The 22,250-nt window shown below is 38.5% G+C and overlaps 1 protein-coding gene across 4 annotated transcripts in view; it reads left to right on the forward strand.

Annotated features, from left to right (window-relative positions):
* The window catches only part of LOC105468354 (coagulation factor VIII), a 200,953-nt gene that overhangs the window by 42,212 nt on the left and 136,491 nt on the right, over positions 1-22,250 (forward strand). For all 4 annotated transcript variants that reach the window (XR_979452.3, XM_011718454.3, XM_011718453.3 and 1 more), the window contains exons 5-6: positions 3,015-3,083; positions 5,484-5,600. Coding sequence is in view for 3 of the 4 variants with exons in the window: in XM_011718454.3 (XP_011716756.2) it covers positions 3,015-3,083; positions 5,484-5,600 (186 nt within the window). In the remaining variant the exon portion in view is untranslated. The remainder of the gene's footprint in view (positions 1-3,014; positions 3,084-5,483; positions 5,601-22,250) is intronic.

Consider the following 22,250-nt stretch of genomic DNA (forward strand, 5'->3'; position numbering starts at 1 on the left):
ACTGTTTCATGTTTTCTAATGTAACCTTGGAAATCACTCACATAACATACATTCTATTAGTTAGAATGCATCACTAAGACCAGTCTATAGAGGGGGCCTCCACCTTTTGATGGGGAATAGGCAAAGAATTTATTAACAGGAATCACCATAGTCTTTCTGAATGGTGATGAATGTGATTCAAAAAAAAGATGGGAGTGGGGAGTGGAGAACATGAGAAAGGTTTGTAGTTTATAATAGTTTCAGGTGAAAGTATGATTTTTCATATACTAAGTTCAGTTTCATAGTCATAATTAATGAGAAAGTGCCAAAACCACAGTGTGTTATTTATGAGATGTAAAGGCTAATTGAACAAGGACATAATCAAAACATTAGTGTTTACATATGACATATAAAGAAATAAGTTAAAAACCCAAATAATTCTTTGACACAGAGTTGAATTAAAGAATCAACAGAGGTTCTAGCTCCGGGTAAAATGGATAAACACACTCCACCCTTTATTTCCCATTGAACTTATCTATAAAACCTTGACAAAATGCAAAGCCCAGATATTTAAAAATTTCTAAAAGGCAAATAGAACAAGTAAATAGAGAAAAGGCACTAAAATTCAAAGTGTTACCAAACTTGTGGGGGAGTATACGTTTTTCCCCACTCTAGTATTCCTTAACCTGAATTAAAACATAACTGGAGACTTGGAAGTGAGTACTATGTTGCAAAGAGAGCTCCAGGAGAAACCCTCTAGGGTTTCAAGGAGTGGGAAAGGTAACTCTAAATGCACAAAGAGCATGGAAGGGGAAATCCCCTAGGGTTTTTGTCCTCTTTTCCACCATTCTCTCAAGCTTCAGTCCAAGGTTGCCTGTGCCAGTGACAGTGGCTGGCAACAGAAGCCTGCACGAGTAAAAACTTAGGGAGGGGAACATTATCCTTCATTCAGTACAGCTACAGATCTAAGACCCTGGGGCAAAAGCACATTACTTTTCTCTCTGTCTTTCCCCTTCCGTTGCTTGACCTTAGCTATGATGTAGTTGTGGAAGTTGGAAGCTTCTGGTTACAAAACCAAAAAAAGGAGCTCACAGAACTGGAAAGTTTATAGATGACAGAGAGAAGAGATCCCAGGAAAGTAAACCCATAAAGTTGTGCATTAACTCCTGGATTTACCCCCAACCTACACATATCTGGATGGAATCCTAATTAGCATGCTGAAGACTGTGAAACTGAGATTTCCCCTCACGTACCAGACTGGCCACTGTGTTGGAGTCAATGGCACAGCAAAGGGTTTAAAACTGATCTGACACTGAAACCACAGACCACATAATAATAATAAATGTTTGGTTTATATCTGAAGCAGGGCTTAGAGGGAATTTTATAGAATTAAACACTTGTATTAGAAAAATATCAACTCGATAATCTAAATTTCCACCCCAGGACACTAGAAAAAGAAGAGCAAAGCAAACCCAAATCAAGCAGAAGAAAGGAAACAACAAACTATAGAGTGGGAGAAAATATTTGCCAATGACATAACTGGCAAACCCAGTCCTAGAATAGGAACTAAGTTTTCTCGGTTCAGTGGGGGAATCTGAAATATCCCCAAGATTTCCATTAGCCAGTATCTCCAAAATTCCATTCTAGGGTGTGATTTGCTAGATAGAGAATAGTGAACACATCCTTTGTTTAATCAACCAATGATCACAAGGGACAGCAAAGATCACTATAGTTCAACAAAGTCAGATTTATTGGCTCATGGCAACAAGAGACTGTGGACACCTCCCTAAACAAAGGAAAATACTATATAGAGTTAGTAAAGAATTTGGGGGAAGGGTGGAGGTTAGGTAATATTTAGATGAAGCACAGTAGAGTTGTGTGTAAAGAAATAACCATGAGGTCTAGACTGTGAAGTGTCCTGGTTAAGTAAAAAGTTAACATAGACATGAAATGTTAAGTCAAGGCATCCCTTACCTGAAGCTTGAGCTTTAAATTGAGCTGCTTCTTCATGTCAAAGTAATTTAGATGACCTAGGAAAGAATGAGATGTTTCATTCTTATTGCTATTAGTTCAGACATTTCTGGTAGGCTGTGAATTCCAAGAACAAACAATTCAATTGAGTAAGAAATCAAGAGATAATCAAAGCAAATAGTTGGTATTCAGTGAGTTTGTACAGTGGCAATGTGTCCTTGGGAGAAATGGTGTTGTTAACTCTGTAGTTAGCTTTACCTATGTCTTTTACCCAGCCTGATGAGTAGCAGCACACATACTGTTACCTTCTTAGTTCAAGCTAATTTTTATTTCTAAGCATTAAGGGTGCAAGAGAGAGAAAGAAAGGCAAAATGTCATAAACAAAAATCTTTCTACTCAAAATAAGCCTGCAAACAAAAGTTCCCAAATTTAAAAAATATATAAGGCTAAGAAAGATAGCCAACAAGCTCAACAGTTAAAGCATGAAACAAGCTAGTTTGTTCCATTAAAAACTTTAGCTATTGATATACACGGTATTCATTTAAAATGTGAGTATAATTAAAAGCACTGTGGGCTATTGAAAAAAATATGAGTATAGATGTTTAATATGGACAATTATTATTTTACTCAAAACTTTTAATTTACAATTGCAGAAATATAAAAAGTTATAAGAGTAACAGAAATTATGTATATTAATTGCTTATACACACCTTTTTTCAGAAGCAATGTGTACTGTTGCTGTAATTTTTCTTTTTCTCTGTGATGTGTGTGTATGAGGGCTTGTATTTTGTAAATGTTTTAAATTTTTTTCTTTAGTAATTCATTTTTATCATATTTTACGCAAGTAGTGGTCTTCATCAAAGTTGAAATAAAAAAACTCTTTGTTCCAGATAGTTTTAGAAATACTGGTGTAGGAGACCTAACAACAAAGCAAAGTTAACAAGAGACAGAAGACTACATTTGTTCTTACTCTCAAGTAACTGATGAAGAAATGTCTCCTGCTAGTGACAATTTCCTACATGAGATTTTAAAATAGAAGATAAATGTTCTCACTTCTTTTTCAGGGAGTCTGGCCAAGGAAAAGACACAGACCTTGCACAAATTTGTACTACTTTTTGCTGTATTTGATGAAGGTTAGTGAGTCTTAATCTGAATTTTGGATTCCTGAAAGAAATCTTCTGCTACTATTAAGAGGAGGTGATTATAGAAAGGTCATAAATTACATTACTGTTCAGGAATGAAGGAGATGGGGTTAAAAATGAATTCCAAGAAAACAAAATGTAACCTCAGTTCCATTGGCAGCTATGAGGTAAGAAGATAGAGGAGTTGGATAATGGATTGACCTCATCCGCCTCATTAAGACCATCAACAAATACTTTGGGCTCTACTTTCTAAATGCTTTCTCTTATCTTCATCTATTATTAAGTGCGCAACGTTTGGCAAGTTATTTAACCTCTCTGTGTCTCGGTTTCCTAAATTGAAATAATAGTACGTCTTTCATAAGATTGTTGTGAGCGCTGAGTGTTTTCACTTAAGTAACCTAGAGCAATGTGTGGCATAGAGTAGGCCCTCGATAGTGTTAGTACCTCCGCCTCCACCTCCTCCTAATGTAATCATTATGTAATCAATAACAATAACATAATCTTCTTCTTACCCCCTTATCAATTTACATTGCCATCTTCTTAATTGAGACCCTTATGATCTGTCTCGTAACTCCCAAAGGAAGTTTACTGAAGTGAGTATCTGATCTTGTCACTCCAGCCTCTAAAATACTTCAGTTTGCCAAGTGTGGTGGCTCATGTCTGTAATCCCAGCACTTTGGGAGGCTGAGGTGGGTGGATTGCTTGAGCCCAGGAGTTTGAGACCAGCCTGGGCAACAGGGTGAAACCACATCTCTACAAAAAAATTAAAAAATCAGCTGGTCATGGTGGCAGGTACCTGTACTCCAGCTACTTGGGAGGCTGAGGTGGGAGGATCACTTGAGCCCAGGAGGTGAAGGTTGCAGTGAACTGTGATTGCACTACTGCACTCCAGCCTGGGTGATAAAGCCAGACCCTATCTCAAAAAACAAAACAAAACAAAACAACAAAACAAATAAAATAATTCAATTTCAAGGTAAAGTGCAAAATGCATTATTTATTCCCTGGTGACGTTTCCAGCCTTGTTGTGTTCCATTTCCTGCCTTATCTTCCATGTTACCCAAACATGTAATGCTTTTTCTTACATGAGACCTCTGCTTATGCAGTTCCCTCTGCCTAGAAAAATCTGTCTCCCTCTTTACACTAAGCAAGCTTCTCCTTTTTCTTTAAGTCTGACTTACTTCGGTTATCTCCTTCCTTAACTCCTTCTCCCAGAATGACCTCTAGTCTGGATTAGATGCCTGCTTATATTTCCACAGCATCTTGAGCTTACTCCTTATCATACTATATCAGTATTTTCTACTTTATTTATTTAATATTTATCTTCTTTGATCTCATATCTTTTTCCCTTCAAGCAAAATGAAATTTCTTCTCTCTGCTCCCTATAACACCCTACTCTCATCTTTATTATATCACTCTTTACTCTTTATTATAATTATCAGGTTCTCTGACTATTTCAGCTAGAGTGTAAGCACCTTGAAAGCACAGGCTGTATCTTCCTCTCTATCATCAGTGCCTACAATCAGTAGTGCTCAATAAATATGTGTTTGAATGAATGAACAAATGAATGGCTGCCTCATAAAGTTTCAATAGTATTTCCAGTGCTTCAGCCCTTATCAATTTCAGAGACAGTGTTAGGGAGCTTTCAGGTTCCTGTGGTTTCATAAATATAAGCTGGGATGAGACAATTATAACAGAGACAGGGACCAACAGACAGCCTTTTTCCTAGGACAATTTTCTTTTTTCTTTTTTTTTTTTTTTGAGATCGAGTCTCACTATGTTGCCCAGGCTGGAGTGCAGTGGCAGAATCTCGGCTCACTGCAACGTCCACCTTCCAGGTTCAAGTGATTCTCCTGCCTCAGCCTCCTGAGTAGCTGAGATTACAGGCACATGCCACCATGCCCACCTAATCTGTGTATTTTTAGTAGAGATAGGGTTTCACTATGTTGGCCAGGGTACTCTCAAATGCCTGACCTGAAGTGATCCACCTGCCTCAGCCTCCCAAAGTGCTAGGATTACAGGCATGAGCCACCGCGCCCAGCCCCTAGGATGATTTTCATAAGATTCCTTTTAGATAAGTCAGCTAATAAAAAGAATCGAATCCTTATGCCTCAAGCTAACTAATATTCTGTCTTCTATTATTGTCTGTTCCCACTTATTGTCATGGACAAATAGAGGGAGAGAAAATCAGTTCGAGCAAGAGATGTCTGCCTTTAGATAATTATCTTCTCCCTCCCTCACACTGACTTTGTGAGGATAAGTGCTCTGTGCCTACTTTGCTGACAAAAATGCTTAGGGTGTGAGCACACTGGGAGTGGGGAAGGAGAAAGGGGAGGGGCGTCATTCATGAGACACATGCTTAGCTGACTTTATTTTTGCCTTCTCTCTCATCAGGGAAAAGTTGGCACTCAGAAACAAAGAACTCCTTGATGCAGGATAGGGATGATGCATCTGCTCGGGCCTGGCCTAAAATGCACACAGTCAATGGTTATGTAAACAGGTCTCTACCAGGTATGTACACATCTGCTCAACAATCCTTAGGGTCTTCCATATTCAGCACCAGAGTTCTGTACTTCAGTTCACAAACAGCTCTGCATCCCAGAGGATATAACCCACTGAATACTTTAAGATCTCTGGCCTCTGGGGATCTTAATGTATAGTAGGCAATTCCTCTTTTGGTCACCTGAAAATGAAGGCTTACCCATGTACATACAGCCCACAGTCAGATTTTTCTTTCCTTTTCTTAAATGTGAGTGGGCAACCAAGGACGAACACACATTCAAAAAGAGCCTAAAATATTGAAGGGATATGCAAAGATGAACAAAGAAAACAATAATCCCAGAATAAAAAGAGCTATTGCTCAGAACAGAACTCATCAGAAGCTCTTATTACTATTTTCATGATTCAAGAAGATACTGCATCAATAAAGTAACAATAAAATGATTTCCAGTTTTAAAATAGGGGCATAGAGGCAGGCTCGCTTTACTCCCTCCCAGAGAAAACCAAAACCAAACGTACAGTACCAATATCTACACCAACAACAACCCAGAGCTCACATGTGAGGATGAGACAGTTCCCGGAACCACAGAGAAATTCAAAAACTTTGACAATCAGACTTCCACATCCATGACTCTCCGTCTTCCTATTCTGCCTGGCACCAAGTGTATAGAAAATCTCCCCCAACTCATGGTTTCTACACTGGAAAAAGTGACATTGAGGTGTTCAACCAGCTTCTCCACCTTCTTGGGTTCCCTGGGAGGAGATTTGTCCTTGCCTTAACCCACAGAAAGCATCATGACTGTCTGAAGGCAGAAATATCCCAGAGTACAGGCAGAGACAAATGAGGAAGGAAGGACTACCATCCCCAGCCCTGGAAATTCTACTCTATAACTTGACCAAAGGACATGCAAATTCAGAATGGCCGTTCAGCAGCACCATGCTGTAGCAGGTTTATCCTGCAGGTCACCTTGGCATGAATGCCTAGCCGGCCTTCCAATACTGCTAAGATAATACCTTTGGGACCTCACCCACTTGGGACAAGCAGGGCTCTGACCACTTACTAGAGCTGAGTTGGCCAGGCGCGGTGGCTCACGCCTGTAATCCCAGCACATTTGCGAGGCCGAGGCGGGTGGATCACGAGGTCAGGAGATCAAGACCATCCTAGCTAACACGGTGAAACCCTGTCTCTACCAAAACTACAAAAAATTAGCCGGGTATGGTGGCAGGAGCCTGTAGTCCCAGCTACTCAGGAGGCTGAGGCAGGAGAATGGCGTGAACCCAGGAGGCGGAGCTTGCAGTGAGCCCAGATCAGGCCACTGCACTCCAGCCTGGGCGACAGAGCCAGACTCCATCTCAAAAAAAAAAAAAAAAACAAAAAAAAACAAAAAAAAAAACACAAAACAAAACAAAAACAAAAAAAAAACTAGAGCTGAGGTGAACCTGGACTTAGGTGCCACCTAGAGCCAAAATAAAGGACAGTGAACTAGCAGTGAAGATTCACTAAGCAAATGTATCCAATAAAACAAAAACAAGTCAGAGAAAACTGAAATAAATAGCTAATTCTTCAATGTAAACACATAGATGTATATCCACAAGAAACAATAGCAAACAGGCAACCATGAGCTTCCCAAAAAGACAAAGCAAAAACCCAGTGACTAACCCTAATGAGATGGCAATTTGTGAACTCTCTGATCAATAATTCAAAGTAGCAATTTTAAGGAAATTCAAAGATACCTAAGATAACACAGAAAATTGATTCAAAAATTTCTCAGAGAAATTTAACATAGAGATTGAAACAATAAAAAAAACACATCTTGAAACTGATGACTGCATTTGATGAACTGAGTAGATCATTAGAGGATCAAGCAGAGGAAAGAATCAGTGAACTCAAACACTGGACTCATCTTGCAAGAAATGCTAGAGAGTTCTACAATCTGAAAAAAAAAAGAATACTAATGTGCAAAAGAAAACTTTTCAAGTATAAAACCTGGTTTAATTTAATTTTACCAACTAGTAAAATTAAATACATGGGCACACTCAGAATACTCTATTACTGTATTTGTGGTGTGCAATCCACTCATAACTGCAGTATGAAGCCCAAAGTACACATCTATCAACAACTGTAATAGCTACAGCAGCCTGTTAGGATATAGGTAATATAAAAATATGTAAATTTTTGTATTTTTAGTAGAGATGGGGTTTCACCTTATTAGCCAGGATGGTCTCGATCTCCTGACCTTGTGATCTGTCCGCCTCAGCCTCCCAAAGTGCTGGAATTACAGGCATGGGCCACCACGTCTGGCCAAGAGGATATAATAGTTATAAATATCTATACACCCAAAACAGGAACTCCCAAGTATATAAAGCAATCATTAATAGATCTAAAGGGAGAGACAGATTGCAATACAATAATAGTATGGGACTTTAACACCCCAGTCTCACTAATGGGCAGATCATCCGTACAGAAAATCAATAAAGAAACAATGGAGTTAAACTACACACTAGATCTAATAGTCCTAACTGACATTTACTGAACATTTTACTTAACTGCTGCAGAATACACATTCTTTTCATCAGGACATAAAACATTTTCCAGAATACACCATACCCAAGGCCCCAAAACAAGTCTGTACAAATTCAAAAAACAGAAATTGTATCAAGTATCTTTTCTGACCACAATGGAATAAAACTAAAAATTAATAACAAGAGGAACCTCAGAAAATACATAAAAACACAGAAATTAAACAACATGCTCTTAAACGGCCAATGGGTCAATGAAGAAATTAAGAAGTAAATTTTATTATTATTATTATTATTATTATTATAATACTTAAAGTTCTGGGTTACATGTGCAGAATGTGCAATTTTGTTACATAGGTATACACGTGTCATGGTGGTTTCCTGCACCCATCAACCTGTCACCTACATTAGGTATTTCTCCTAATGTTATCCCTCCCCTAGCCCCCCAACACCCACAGACCCCAGTGTATGCTCTTCCCCTCCCTGTGTCCATGTGTTCTTATTGTTCAACTCCCACTTATGAGTTAGAAAATGCAGTGTTTGGTTTTCTGATCTTGTGATAGTTTGCTGAGAATGATGGTTTCCAGCTTCGTCCATGTCCCTGCAAAGGACATGAACTCATCCTTTTTTATGGCTGTATAGTATTCCATGGTGTATATGTGTCACATTTTCTTAATCCAGTCTATCATTGATGGTCATTTGGGTTGGTTCCAAGTCTTTGCTATTGTGAATAGTGCCACAATAAACATACGTGTGCATGTGTCTTTATTGTAGAACGATTTCTAATCCTTTGGGTATATGCCCAGTAATGGGATTACTGGGTCAAATGGTATTTCTAGTTCTGGATCCTTGAGGAATTGCCACACTGTCTCCCACAATGGTTGAATTAATTTACACTCCCACCAACAGTATAAAAGTGTTCCTATTTTTCCACAACCTCTCTAGCATCTGTTGTTTCCTGACTTTTTAGCAATTGCCATTCTAACTGGTGTGAGATGGTATCTCATTGTGGTTTTGATTTGCATTTCTCTAATGACCAGTGATGATGAGCATTTTTTCATATGTCTGTTGGCTGCATAAATGTCTTCTTTTGAGAAGTGTCTGTTCATATCTTTTGCCCATTTTTTGATGGGGTTGTTTTTTTTTTCTTGTAAAGGTTGTTTAAGTTCTTTGTAGATTCTGGATATTAGCCCTTTGTCAGATGGATAGATTGCAAAAATTTTCTCCCATTCTGTAGGTTGCCTGTTCACTCTGATGATGGTTTCTTTTGCTGTGCAGAAGCTCCTTAGTTTGATTAGATCCCATTTGTCCATTTTAGCTTTTGTTGCCATTACTTTTGTTGTTTTAGACATGAAGTCTTTGCCCATGCCTATGTCCTGAATGGTATTACCCAGGTTTCCTTCTAGGATTTTTATGGTCCTAGGTCTTACATTTAAATATTTGATCCATCTTGAGTTGATTTTTGTATAAGGTATAAGGAAAGGGTCCAGTTTCAGTTTTCTGCCTATGGCTAGCCAGTTTTTCCAACACCATTTATTAAATAGGGAATCTTTTCCCCATTGCTTGTTTGTGTCAGGTTTGTCAAAGAAAAGATGGTTGTAGCTGTGTGGTGTTATTTCTGAGGCCTCCGTTCTGTTCCATTGGTCTATATCTCTGTTTTGGTACCAGTACCATGCTGTTTTGGTTATTGTAGTCTTGTACTGTAGTTTGAAGTCAGGTAGCATGATGCCTCCAGCTTTGTCCTTCTTGCCCAGGATTGTCTTGGCTATGTGGGCTCTTTTTTGGTTCCATCTGAAGTTTAAAGTAGTTTTTTCCAATTCTGTGAAGAAAGTCAGTGGTAGCTTGATGGGGATAGCATTGAATCTATAAATTACTTTGGGCAGTATGGCCATTTTCATGATACTGATTCTTCCTATCCATGAGCATAGAATGCTCTTCCATTTGCTTGTGTCCTCTTTTATTTCATTGAGCAGTGGTTTGTAGTTCTCCTTGAAGAGGTCCTTCACATCCCTTGTAAGTTGTATTCCTAGGTATTTTATTGTCTTTGTAGCAATTGTGAATGGGAGTTCACTCATGATTTGGCTCTCTGTTTGTCTGTTATTGGTGTATAGGGATGCTTATGATTTTTGCACATTGATTTTGTATCCTGAGACTTTGCTGAAGTTTCTTATCAGCTTAAGGAGATTTTGGGCTGAGATGATGGGGTTTTCTAAATATACAATCGTGTCATCTGCAAAGAGAGACAATTTGACTTCCTCTTTTCCCATTTGAATACCCTTTATTTCTTTCTCTTACCTGATTGCCCTGGCCAGAACTTCTAATACTATGTTGAATAGGAGTGGTGAGAGAGGGCATCCTTGTCTGGTGCTGGTTTTCAAAGAGAATGCTTCCAGTTTTTGCCCATTCAGCATGATATTGGCTGTGAGTTTGTCATAAACAGCTCTTATTATTTTGAGGTATATTCCATCGATACCTAGTTTATTGAGAGTTTTTAGCATGAAGGGGTGTTGAATTTTATCGAAGGCCTTTTCTGCATCTATTGAGATAATCATGTGGTTTTTGTCATTTGTTCTCTTTATGTGATGGATTACGTTTATTGATTTGCGTATGTTGAACCAGTCTTGCATTCCATGGATGAAGCAGACTTGATTGTTGTGGATAAGCTTTTTGATGTGCTGCTGGATTCGGTTTGCCAGTATTTTATTGAGAATTTTCGCTTCGCTGTTCATCAGGGATCTTCTCGTACCTCAGCCTCCCGAGTAGCTGGAATTACAGGTGTGTGAGCCACCATGCCCAGCTAATTTTTGTATTTTTAGTAGAGACAGGGTTTCACCATGTTGGCCAGGCTGGTCTTGAACTCCTGACCTCAAGTGATCCACCCGCCTCTGCCTCCCTAAGTGTTGGGATTACAAGCTGATTATTTCATTCGATTCTAAAAAGCCATTTGATAAAATTCAATATCCCTTTATGATAAAAACCTTCATCAACATGGATATAGAGGGAACACACCTCAAAATAATAAAGGCCATTAATGACAGACCCATGGCTAACATACTGAATGTGGAAAAAATCAAAAGCCTTTCCTCTAAAGACTTATACAACAGAAGGATGCCTACTTTCACCATACTCAGCATAATAGTGGAAGTCCTGGACAGAGCAGTTAGGCAAGAGAAAGAAATAAAGGGCATCCGAATTGGAAAGGAAGAAGTCAAATTTTAGCCTTGCTTGCAGACATGATCTAGAAAAACCTAAAGACTCCACCAAAAAACTGTTCAAAATGATAAATTTAGTAAAGTTGCAGGATACAAAATCAATACACCAAAATCAGTAGCATTTATATATGCCAGCAGCCAATATCTGAAAAAGAAATCAATAAAACTATTTATTGGCTATAAAAATATAAAATACCTGGGAATCAATCTAACCAAAGACATAAAAGATCTATTCAAGGAAAACTACAAAGCTCTGATGAAAGAAATAGAAGAGGACATACACAAAATTTAAATATATTCCATGCTCATGGATTGGAATAATTAATATTGTTAAAATGACAATACTACCCAAAGCAATTTACAGATTCAGTGCAATCCTTGTCAAAATACCAATGACATTCTTCATAGAAAAAAAGATCCTAAGACTTATATGGAACCACAAAAGACCCCAAATAGCTAAAGCAATCCTGAGCAAAAAGAGCGAAGCTGGACGTATCACACTACCTGATATCAAAATTTACTACTCAGCTATGGTAGTCAAAATAGCATGGTATTGGCATAAAAATAGATACATAGACCAGTGGAACAGAATAGAGAACACAGATATAAGTCCACACATTTACAACTAACTCATGTTCAACAAAGGCGCAAAGAACATATATTAAGGAAAGAACAATCTTTTCAATAAATAGTGCTGGAAAAATTGAATAACTATATGCAGAATAAAACTAGACCTTTATATCTTACCATACACAAAATCAAATAAAAATGGATTAAAGACTTAAATCTAAGACATGAAACTATTAGAAGAAAACACTGGGGAAATGCTCTAGGCCACTGACCTGGCCAAGGATTTTTTTGGGTAAGACCTCAAAAGCACGGACAATCAAAGCAAATATTGGAATTATATCAAGCTAAAAATCTTCTGCACAGTAAAAGAAACAATGAACAAAGTAAAGAGACAACCCACAGAATGGGAAAAATATTTTCAAACCATCTATCTGACAAGGGATTAATAACCAGAATATATGAAGAGCTCAAACAACTCAATGGCAATACAACAAATACTCTGATTAAAAATGGGTAAAAGATCTAAACAGATATGTTTCAAAAGAGATATACTAATGGCCAACAGGTATATGAAAACACGCTCAACATCATTAACCATCAAAGAAATACAAACCAAAACCACAATTCGATATCATCTCATCTCAGTTAAAATGGCTTGCATCAAAAAGACAGGCAATAACAGATGCTGGTAAGGATGTGGAGAAAGGGGAACCCTCGTACACAGTTAATGGGAATATAAATCAGTATAGTCACTAATGCCGTACTCAATACTATAGACAATAGTATTGAGGTTCCAAAAAAAAGAGAACTACCATATGATCCAGCAATTCCACTACCGGGTATATATTCAAAAGAAATGATATCAATATATCAAAGAGATATCTTCACTCCCATGTTTATTGCAGCACTATTTACAATAGCCAAAATATGGAATCAAACTAAGTAATCAATGGATGACTGGATAAAGAAAACATGGTATATATACACAATGGAATACTATTTGGCCATAAAAAAGAATGAAATATTTTCATCTGCATCAACATAGGTGGCACTGGAGGGCAATACCACATGTTCTCACTCATATGTGGGAGCTAAAAGAGTGGATCTCACGAAAATAGAGAGTAGAATCATGGTTACCATAGTCTGGGGTGGGGAGGGTGGGGATGATGAAGGGAAAAAGAGAATATAAATGTATTTATTACCACTGAACTGTACACTTAAAAATGGTAAAGATGGCAAATTATATATGTATATTTTACATCAATAAAAAGAAATTTAAAAATAAAGTAACAATATAGTTGACCCTTGAACAATGTGGGGGTTGGGGTACTGACCCCCTGCACAGTCAAAAATCCATGTATAACTTTTGATTCCCCCCAAATTCAAGTACTAATGACCTATTGTTGATCAGAAGCCTTATCAATAACATAAACAACAAATATTTTGTATATGTATTATATACTGTATTTTTTCAATAAAGTAAGCTAGAGAAAAGACAATGTTATTTTAAAAAGCATGGGGAAAATACATTTACAATACTGTACTGTATTTGTAGACAACGTAAGTTTATCATCTATAAGTTGAATCATTAGTCTGAGATGGTGGGCAACCACAGCTGCAGACCTCAATCTATGGTACATATCAAGCAAGTCAGTGTTTTCTTGTACGGTCATGACCTTTCTCTGCTTCTTGGGAGCACTTCCAGCATCACTAGTGGCACTTTATATGGGTCCCAAGTATCATTCAAAGTTTATGGAGAGATTATTAGCATCATGCAGAGTTTTAAGTGGATGCCTGCAACACTTGAGCTCACCACAATAACAGTAGGAGATGGCTACTACTGTTAATTTTATGCAGTTATGATTTAATACTGGATCTTTACATTTGTTTACATTTGTCCCAACTGGGAATGGTGCCATGTATGGTTGTAAGGGTTTGTGTACGTAAGTTTTTATAAATTTTGACTTTTTTATAATAGATTTTTATATATTTTATGGTAATAAATGATAAAATAGTCCAGTATCAACATATATATATACATACATATATACATATATTTGAGACGGAGTCTTGCTCTGTTGCCCAGGCTGGAGTGCAGTGGCATGATCTCAGCTCGCTGCAACCTCCACCTCCTGGGTTCAAGTGATTCTCCTGCCCCAGCCTCCCAAGTAGCTGGGATTACAGGTATGCACCATCACGCCCACCTAATTTTTGTAGTTTTAGTAGAGATGGGGTTTCACCACGTTTGCCAGGCAGGTCTTGAATTCCTGACCTCATGATCCACCCATCTCGGCCTCCCAAGGTGCTGGGATTATAAGTGTGAGCCACCTCAACCGGCCATCTACATATATTTTTTGCATTCATAACATACCTTTTTCTTAATTTTTTTGATATTTTTCCCCTATGTGGTTCATCTGAAAGTTTTTTCAAATTATCACAAATTTCCAAAAAAAATTTCAGTATATTTATTGAAAAAAAACTGCATATAAGTGGACTCATGCAGTTCAAACCTGTGTTGTTCAGGAGTCAACTGTATATTTTAAAGCAGATTTTAACATCAAGAAATGATAGAAAAATGATAAGAATTTAAAGATATTCATATTAAAATTGCCCATCAGGAGCTTCTGAGTAGCTGAACACATGGAGGTTCCTGGAGAGTGGCTGGTCCCACGCCCCTTCCCACATACCCTTCCTTATATATGCATCTCTTCCATGTGGCGTTTATCAGAAAAGGTGCTGACTACTGAATTATAAGGACACTGTGGTCTACTAGATAAAGGTTGGGGAGAGGGGTTTGGGCTTCTATTGTCTTCTTTCCAGGACTTCATCTCCAGATGTCTAAAGTAAATAATGCATGCTGGGTAGAGCAAAGTGGTGGAGTAGGACTCTTCAGCAATCATCTCCTCACAGAAACATCAAGTTAACAACTTGATGCGTGAAATTACCATCAGAAGAGTTAAGAAAACCCGAACCCATGAGCAAGACTGTGAAGCCCTTTTGGACTGCAAAGACGAGCAAAACCATAGTTGGAAGTTAAGGGGATTGGTTCTTTATGACTGAGACCCCACCCCCAAGCCACTGCAGTACCACAGGCGGAAAGTCACCATGGACCCATGGTTTTTACACCGGAAAAAAAGTGAGCCGGAGGCAGACATTTGGCTTCTCCACCATCCTAGGTCCTTCTGTAGGAGACTCACTCCTGCACCAGTTCATGGGGAGCACTGCGAGTATCAACTGGGTTGAACCACCTGAGACCAGCTATGTACAAAGAAAGGGGGCGGGGCTAGTGGTAGCAAGCAAGCAGAACTTGGCAGTGGCTCTCCATCCCTGCCAGAGGAGATACCATACCAGGCCATGGGAAGCATGGTTCCCAGATCCTCTGGACTTGAGAGCCTGACGGGCTCTCCGGTATGGCCTGGGTGCCCTCTGTGGATTCCCATGGGCCCATCCAGGCTGGACACTGCATTAGTAGCAAAGCCAGCATGAGACTTGCGTCTAACCTGGGCTTAGAGTGCCCTCTAGTGTCTAGTGCTAAAAGGAAATACAACAGCCAGTCCACTTTCTTTTTGATATGGTCTCACTCTGTTGCCTAGGTTGAAGTGCAGTGGTGCGATCATAGCTCACTGCAGTCTCGAACTCCTGGGCTCACGCGGTCTCCCCACCTCAGCCTCCAGAGTGGGACTACAGGTGTGTGCCACTATGCCTAGCTAAATTTTGGTTGTGTGTGTGTGTGTGTATGGAGATTGGGGTATTGCTGTGTTGCTCAGGCTGGTCTTGAACTCCTGACCTAAAGCAATCCTCCAGCCTCAGCCTCCTAAAGTGCTAGATTACAAGTATGAGCCACCACAGTCAGCCCCACTCAATTTCTAAACGAGCTTACTGAAATAGAGCAGTCACAAACAAACCCAGAATGAACATGAGAATAAATACCTAATTCTTCAATGTGTAGACAGGGACACACGTCTACAAAGAATAAGAATAACCTAAGAAAGATGGCCTCACCAAATGAACAAAAAATCGTGCCAGTGACTAATCCTAAAGACATGCAAGTGAATGATCTTGTAGACAAAGAATTCAAAATAGCTATTTTAAGAAAACTCAACAAACTTTAATAAAACACAGAGAAACAATTCAGAAATTTGTCAAAGAAATTTAACAGAGAAATTGAAGGAATAAAAAAAGTAAGAGAGAAATCCTGGAACTGAAAAGTATAATAAAAAATGACACACGCAATACAGGACATCAACAACAGAATTGATCAGGCAGAAGAAAGAATCAGCAAGCTCAAAGACAGGCTATCCAAAAATACAATCAGGAGGGGCTCCAGGATGGTTGACTAGATGCATCTAGTGTTCATCCCTTCCATGGAGAGGAACCAAAGTAGCAAGTAGATAATTATACTTTGAATAGGTCATCTAAGAGAGAACACTGGAATTCAACAGAGATAGGAAGCATTGAAAGCAAGGGAGGAGAGAGAAATACGGCCTGTTTGCCTGGGATTGGCTGGGAGTCTGGAACACCTTCCTAATGTGGGAAAAGGGTAAGAGACCCTTAGTGTTCCTCATTTTCACCAAGGACTCTTGCAGTCCTAGCCGCAGGAGAGCCCCTTATTCCTTGACAGCGCAGAGACTAGCATAGGAAGTTGCCTAAAGACCATGTGAAGGCATTGCAACAGAGAGCTCACGCTGGGTTCTGCAAATCTCCCAAGCAGCTGCAGCACAGCACCATTTTGAGAGCACAGCCCACACATCCTGCCCTGCTATAATGGCCGTGACTTAGGCAGGAGCCCTGAGCAGTGATCCTGCCCCACCCAGCAGAGGAGTGCCCATGCATTTTCACATATTCCAAGAACACATTCCACTACCTACAACACTGCTGCTGCAGGCTGTTGTGGGGCCAAAACACCAGTGAAGCTTGTGCTTCCAAGCTGCCTGCCTACAGCTGCTCCCAGAGAAAGCAACCCTACCTTCACCAAGAGCAGGGCCATAGCACAGCTGCTGCTGCACGCCAACCTGAGCATTTTGCTCGTGACCTGGGTATCACCCCACCCCTGCATAGCACAACCAGCACCTCACACACCACCAAGGAGCCTGAGGGCAGGTTCACCTAGCCCAGCTCTTCCTGCCCCTAGTACCCAAGCATATCATCCAGGGGCCTAGGGATCACTTAGCCCTGTCCACCACTGGTAGCTTCTGAGAACCTCCTGGGGTCTGAGGCCAGGCCCACCCAACCTGCCACTACTGCCACAGTTAGCACTCATTTAATGCACCACTTGAGGGTCTGGAGACTGGCCCATGCAATCCATAGCAGCCACCACCAATGCCAGCACAGACCACTTGAGATTCAGAAGGTTGTTTCATTACTATGATTGCCATCGACCATGCCACTTTGCTGCCCAGGAACTTGAGAACCCACCCACCCACGTGATCCATCAATACCATTTCTGGCACCCAAGTAAACCACTGGGAGACCCACAAATCAACCTGCCTGGACCTAAAACCAGTGCAATCATATGCCACCATGGTACACCAAAGAAAAGCACGCTCAGCCCACTGCTGCCACCACTGGGGCCTGAAGACAGGCCTACCTGGCATCCCAGTTCTCAGTAAAACTTCACCACAGCCTCCACTAATAACCATACCCTAAGCCATTGAGAAAATCACAAATATCACTAATGCTGTTTAGAGTCTTATACAGAGACTACTGCATTCACTCAGAATCAAAACCAAAGTGCTCTACCCAAGCAACACTATAGATACATCTTCAGGAAAAAGTTCTTTCCTATAAAAGCAAATTTTAAAAATTGGAAAAAGTGATTATTATACCAGATGTGCAGATATCAATGTAAGGACACAGAAAACATGAAAAATCAAGGAAATATGACACTCCAAAGGAGCACAATAATTCTGTAGCAATAGATCCAAATAAAAAAATTTTAAGATGGGTGCAAAAAAATAGTTAGAAAGAATGAATAAGACCTGCTATTTTATAGCGCAACACAGTGACTATAGTTAATAATAACTTAATTGTACATTTTAAATTAACTTAAAGAGTGTAATTGGATTGTTAATAACTCAAAGGATAAGTGCTTGAGGGTGTAGATACCTCATTCTCCATAATGTGTTTGTTTCACATCACATGCCTGTATCAAAACATCTCATGTGTTCCCTAAATATATACACCTACTATGTATCCACAAAATAAAAAAATCATAGTTTACAAACAGAACAGTATATGTGACCTTTGGTTTTTAAGTAAACTGGCCAACATCTCTTTAAAAATTTATGAAATCCTGGAAAAATAATTCCAAAATTTGATACTAAAGAAACTCAGTGAGATACAAGAGAATTCTGAACAAAAAAAAAATACAAAGAACACAGAAAAACAATTAAGGATATGAAACGGAAATTTACCAAAGACATAGATATCAAAAAAGAACCAAACAAAATTCTGGAACCAAAGAATTCATTGAATGAAATATAAAATACATTTGAAAGGTTCAACAATAGACTGAACCAAGCAGAAGAATATCAGAACTGAAATACAGATCTTTTGAAATAGCCCAATCAGACAAAAATAAAGAAAAAAAGAATAAAAAATAATGACCAAAGATTTCATGACATGTTAGGCACTATAAAGAGAAAATGAAGAGGTTAGAAATCCTATTTAATGAAATATTAGATGAAAAAATTTCCAAGTCTACCAAGAGATTTACACATCCAGATAAAGAAGGCTCAAAAATACCCAAATAAATACAATGCAAAAAGGTCTTCTGCAGGGCACATTATAGTCAAACTATCAAAAGTCAAAGAGAAAAATTTAAAAACAGCAAGAGAAAAGCATATAGTCACCTATAAAGGAGCTGCTATCAGACTAACAGTGAATTTCTCAGCAGAAACTTTATAAGCCAGGAGAGAATGAGAGAAAAAAAAAACACCTGACAGCCAAGGATACTGTACACAGCAAAATTATCCTTCATAAATGAAAGAGAGATAAAAACATTTTCAGACAAAAAAAAAAAGAAAAAAACTGAGGAAATTCATTGCAACCTGATCTGCTTTACAGGAAATGCTAAAGGGAGTTTTTCAAACTGAAAGAAAAAGGTCCTAATGTGTAACATGAAAACATATGAAGGTATAAAACCCATGGGTAAAAGTAAGTATCCCAACAAATTCAGAATTCTCTAACACGGTAATTGTAGAACATAAATCACTTATATCCTTAGTAGGAAGATTAAAAAACAAAACATATAAAAATAATTACCATAACCTGTTAAAGAATAAGCAATATAAAAAGATGTAAATGATGACATCAAAAACACAAAATTTGGGAGTAGATTTTTAAAAAAAATTTTCTTGCAATCAAAATTAAGTTGTTATCAGTTCAAACTAACTTGTTGTAACTATAAGGTATTCTGTGTAAGCCTCATGGTAATTACAAAGCAAAAAAAAATTTATAATAGATACACTAAAAATAAAAAGCAAGGGATTAAAACATACTGATAGAAAAATCACTTAACCACAAGGGAAGATATTAAGAGAGGAAGAAAGGAACAAAGGATCTACACAACTAGAAAACAAGTAAAAACATGGTACTACCAAGTTCTTACCTATCAAAAATTACCTTGAATACAAATGGGTTAAATTCTCCAACTAAAAGACATAGAGTGGCTGAATGATTTTTTTTAAAAAGAAGATCTAACTATATACTGCCTACGAGAAAGACTTTACCTGTAAGGACACACATAGACTGAAAGTGAAGGGATAGAAACAGATATTCCATGCAAATGTAAACAAAAAGAAAGCAGGAATAGCTATACTTATATCTGATAAAATAGACTTCACGTCAGAAACTATAAAAAGAGACAAACGGCCAGACGTGGTGGCTCATGCCTGTAATTTCAGCACTTTGGGAGGCTGAGGTGGGTGGATCACCTGAAGTCAGGAGTTCGAGACCAACCTGGCCAACATGGTGAAACCTCATCTCTACTAAAAATACAAAAATTAGGCGAGCATGGTGGCAGGTGCCTGTAGTCCCAGCTACTCAGGAGGCTGAGGCAGGAGAATCATTTGAACCCGGGTGGCAAAGCTTGCAGTGAGCCAAGATTGCACCACTGCACTCCAGCCTGGGCAACAGAGCGAGACTCCATCAAAAAAAAAAAAAAATGACAGACAAGGCCATTATATAATAGTAAAGAAATTAATACAACAGGAGAATGTAACAAGCATAAATATATATACACTCAACATTGGAGCATCTAAATATATTAATGTTTGATCTTTGTATTTTCTAGTCTCATTAAAAATAACGGCAAAAACTACAATTACTTTTGCACTGACCTAATATAAAGCAAACATTAATAGACCAAGGGGGAAATGAAGACAGCAATGAAATAATAGTAGGAGACTTTAACACCCCACTTTCACCAACGGACAGATCATCCAGACAAAATATCAACAAACACACACTGGACTTAAGCTGCACTGTAGACCAAATGGAGCAAACAGACACAGAACATTCCTTCCAACAGCTACACAATTCACATTCTTTTCAACTGCACATGGAACATTGTCCAGGAGATGATACATTAGGCCACAAAGCAAGTCTTAACTAACTTTTTAAAAATAAGTATTTTTTTCCTGCCAATAATGGAATAAAACTATAAATCAACAACAGGAGGAACAACTGTACAAATACATGGAAATTAAAGAACATGCCCCTAAACAAACAATGGGTCAATGAAGAAATTAAAGGAGAAATTAAAAAATTTCTTGAGACAAATGAAAATGGAAACATAACATGCCAGAACCTATGGGATACAGCAAAAGTAGTCCTTAAAGAAAAGTTTATGGCAATAAATGTCTACATCCAAAAAAAATCAAATAAACAACCTAATGATGCATCTCATGGAACTAGAAAAACAAGAACAAACAAAACTCCAAATTATTAGAAGAAATGAATGAATACAGATGAGAGCACAAATAATCAAAATAGAAACTAAAAAATACAAAAGATCAGTATAATGAGTTACTTAGTTCTTTGAAAGGATAAACAAAGTCAGTAAACTTCTAGCCAGATTAAGTGATTATAAAGAAGAAAAACAGAAATAAATCAGACATGAAAAAGGAGACATTACAACTGATAACACAGAAATACAAAGAACTATAAGAAACTGCTATGAACAACTATATGCCAACCAATTGAAAAGCCTTGAAGAAATGGATAAACTCCTGGACACATACAACCTACCAAGGTTGAATCAAGAAAAAATGGAAAATTTGAACAAATCAACAATGAGTAACGAGATTGAAGCAAAAATAAAAAGTCTCCCATCAAAGAAAAGTTCACTACCTGATGGCTTCACTGCTGAATTCTACCAAACATCTAAAGAACTAATACCAATTCTTCACAAACTATTCAAAAAATTGAAATGGAAGAAACTCTTCCAAAATTATTTTAGGAGGCCATCATTATCCTGATCCCAAAACCAGACAAGGGCGCAATAACAACAAACAACTACAGGCCAATATCCTCAACAAAATACTAGAAATAGAATTCAACAGCACATTAAAAAGATCATTTACCATGATCAGGTGGGATTTATCCCAGTGATGTAAGGATGGTTTAACATATGCAAATTAAAAATGAAGGATAAAAATTATATTATCATTTTAATAGACACAGTAAAAGCATTTGATAAAATTCAATATCCCTTCATGATAAAAATTCTCAACAAAGTATAGAAGGAACATACCTGTATGATAAACCTGCAAACAAAATGATACTGAGTGAGGAAAAGTTGAAAGCTTTCCCTTTAAGAACTGGAATAAGACAAGGATATCCACTCTCACCACTTCTATTCAACACAGTACTGGAAGTCCTAGCCAGAGCAATTAGGTAAGACATCCAAATTGGAAAGAAGGAAGTCAAATTGTCCCTGTTTGGCCAGGCTCAATGGCGCATGCCTGTAATCCCAGCACTTTGGGAGGCCAAGGCAGGCAGATCACTTGATGTCCAGAGTTCGAGACCAGCCAGGCCAATATGGTGAAACCCCATCTCTACTAAAAATACACATACACACACACACACACACACACACACACACACACACACACACACAGAGAGAGATTAGCCAGGCATGGTGGTGCACTCCTGTAGTCCCAGCTACTCGGGAGGCTGAGGCAGGGGAATCACTAGAACCCCGGAGGCGGAGGTTGTGGTGAGCCAAGATTGCACTCCAACCTGGGCAACAGAGTGAAACACTGTCTCAAAACAAAAACAAGCCGAGACGGGCGGATCACGAGGTCAGGAGATCGAGACCATCCTGGCTAACACGGTGAAACCCCGTCTCTACTAAAAA

The sequence above is a fragment of the Macaca nemestrina genome, chromosome X (assembly GCF_043159975.1).
Source record: "Macaca nemestrina isolate mMacNem1 chromosome X, mMacNem.hap1, whole genome shotgun sequence".
NCBI classification, from domain to species: Eukaryota; Metazoa; Chordata; class Mammalia; order Primates; family Cercopithecidae; genus Macaca; species Macaca nemestrina.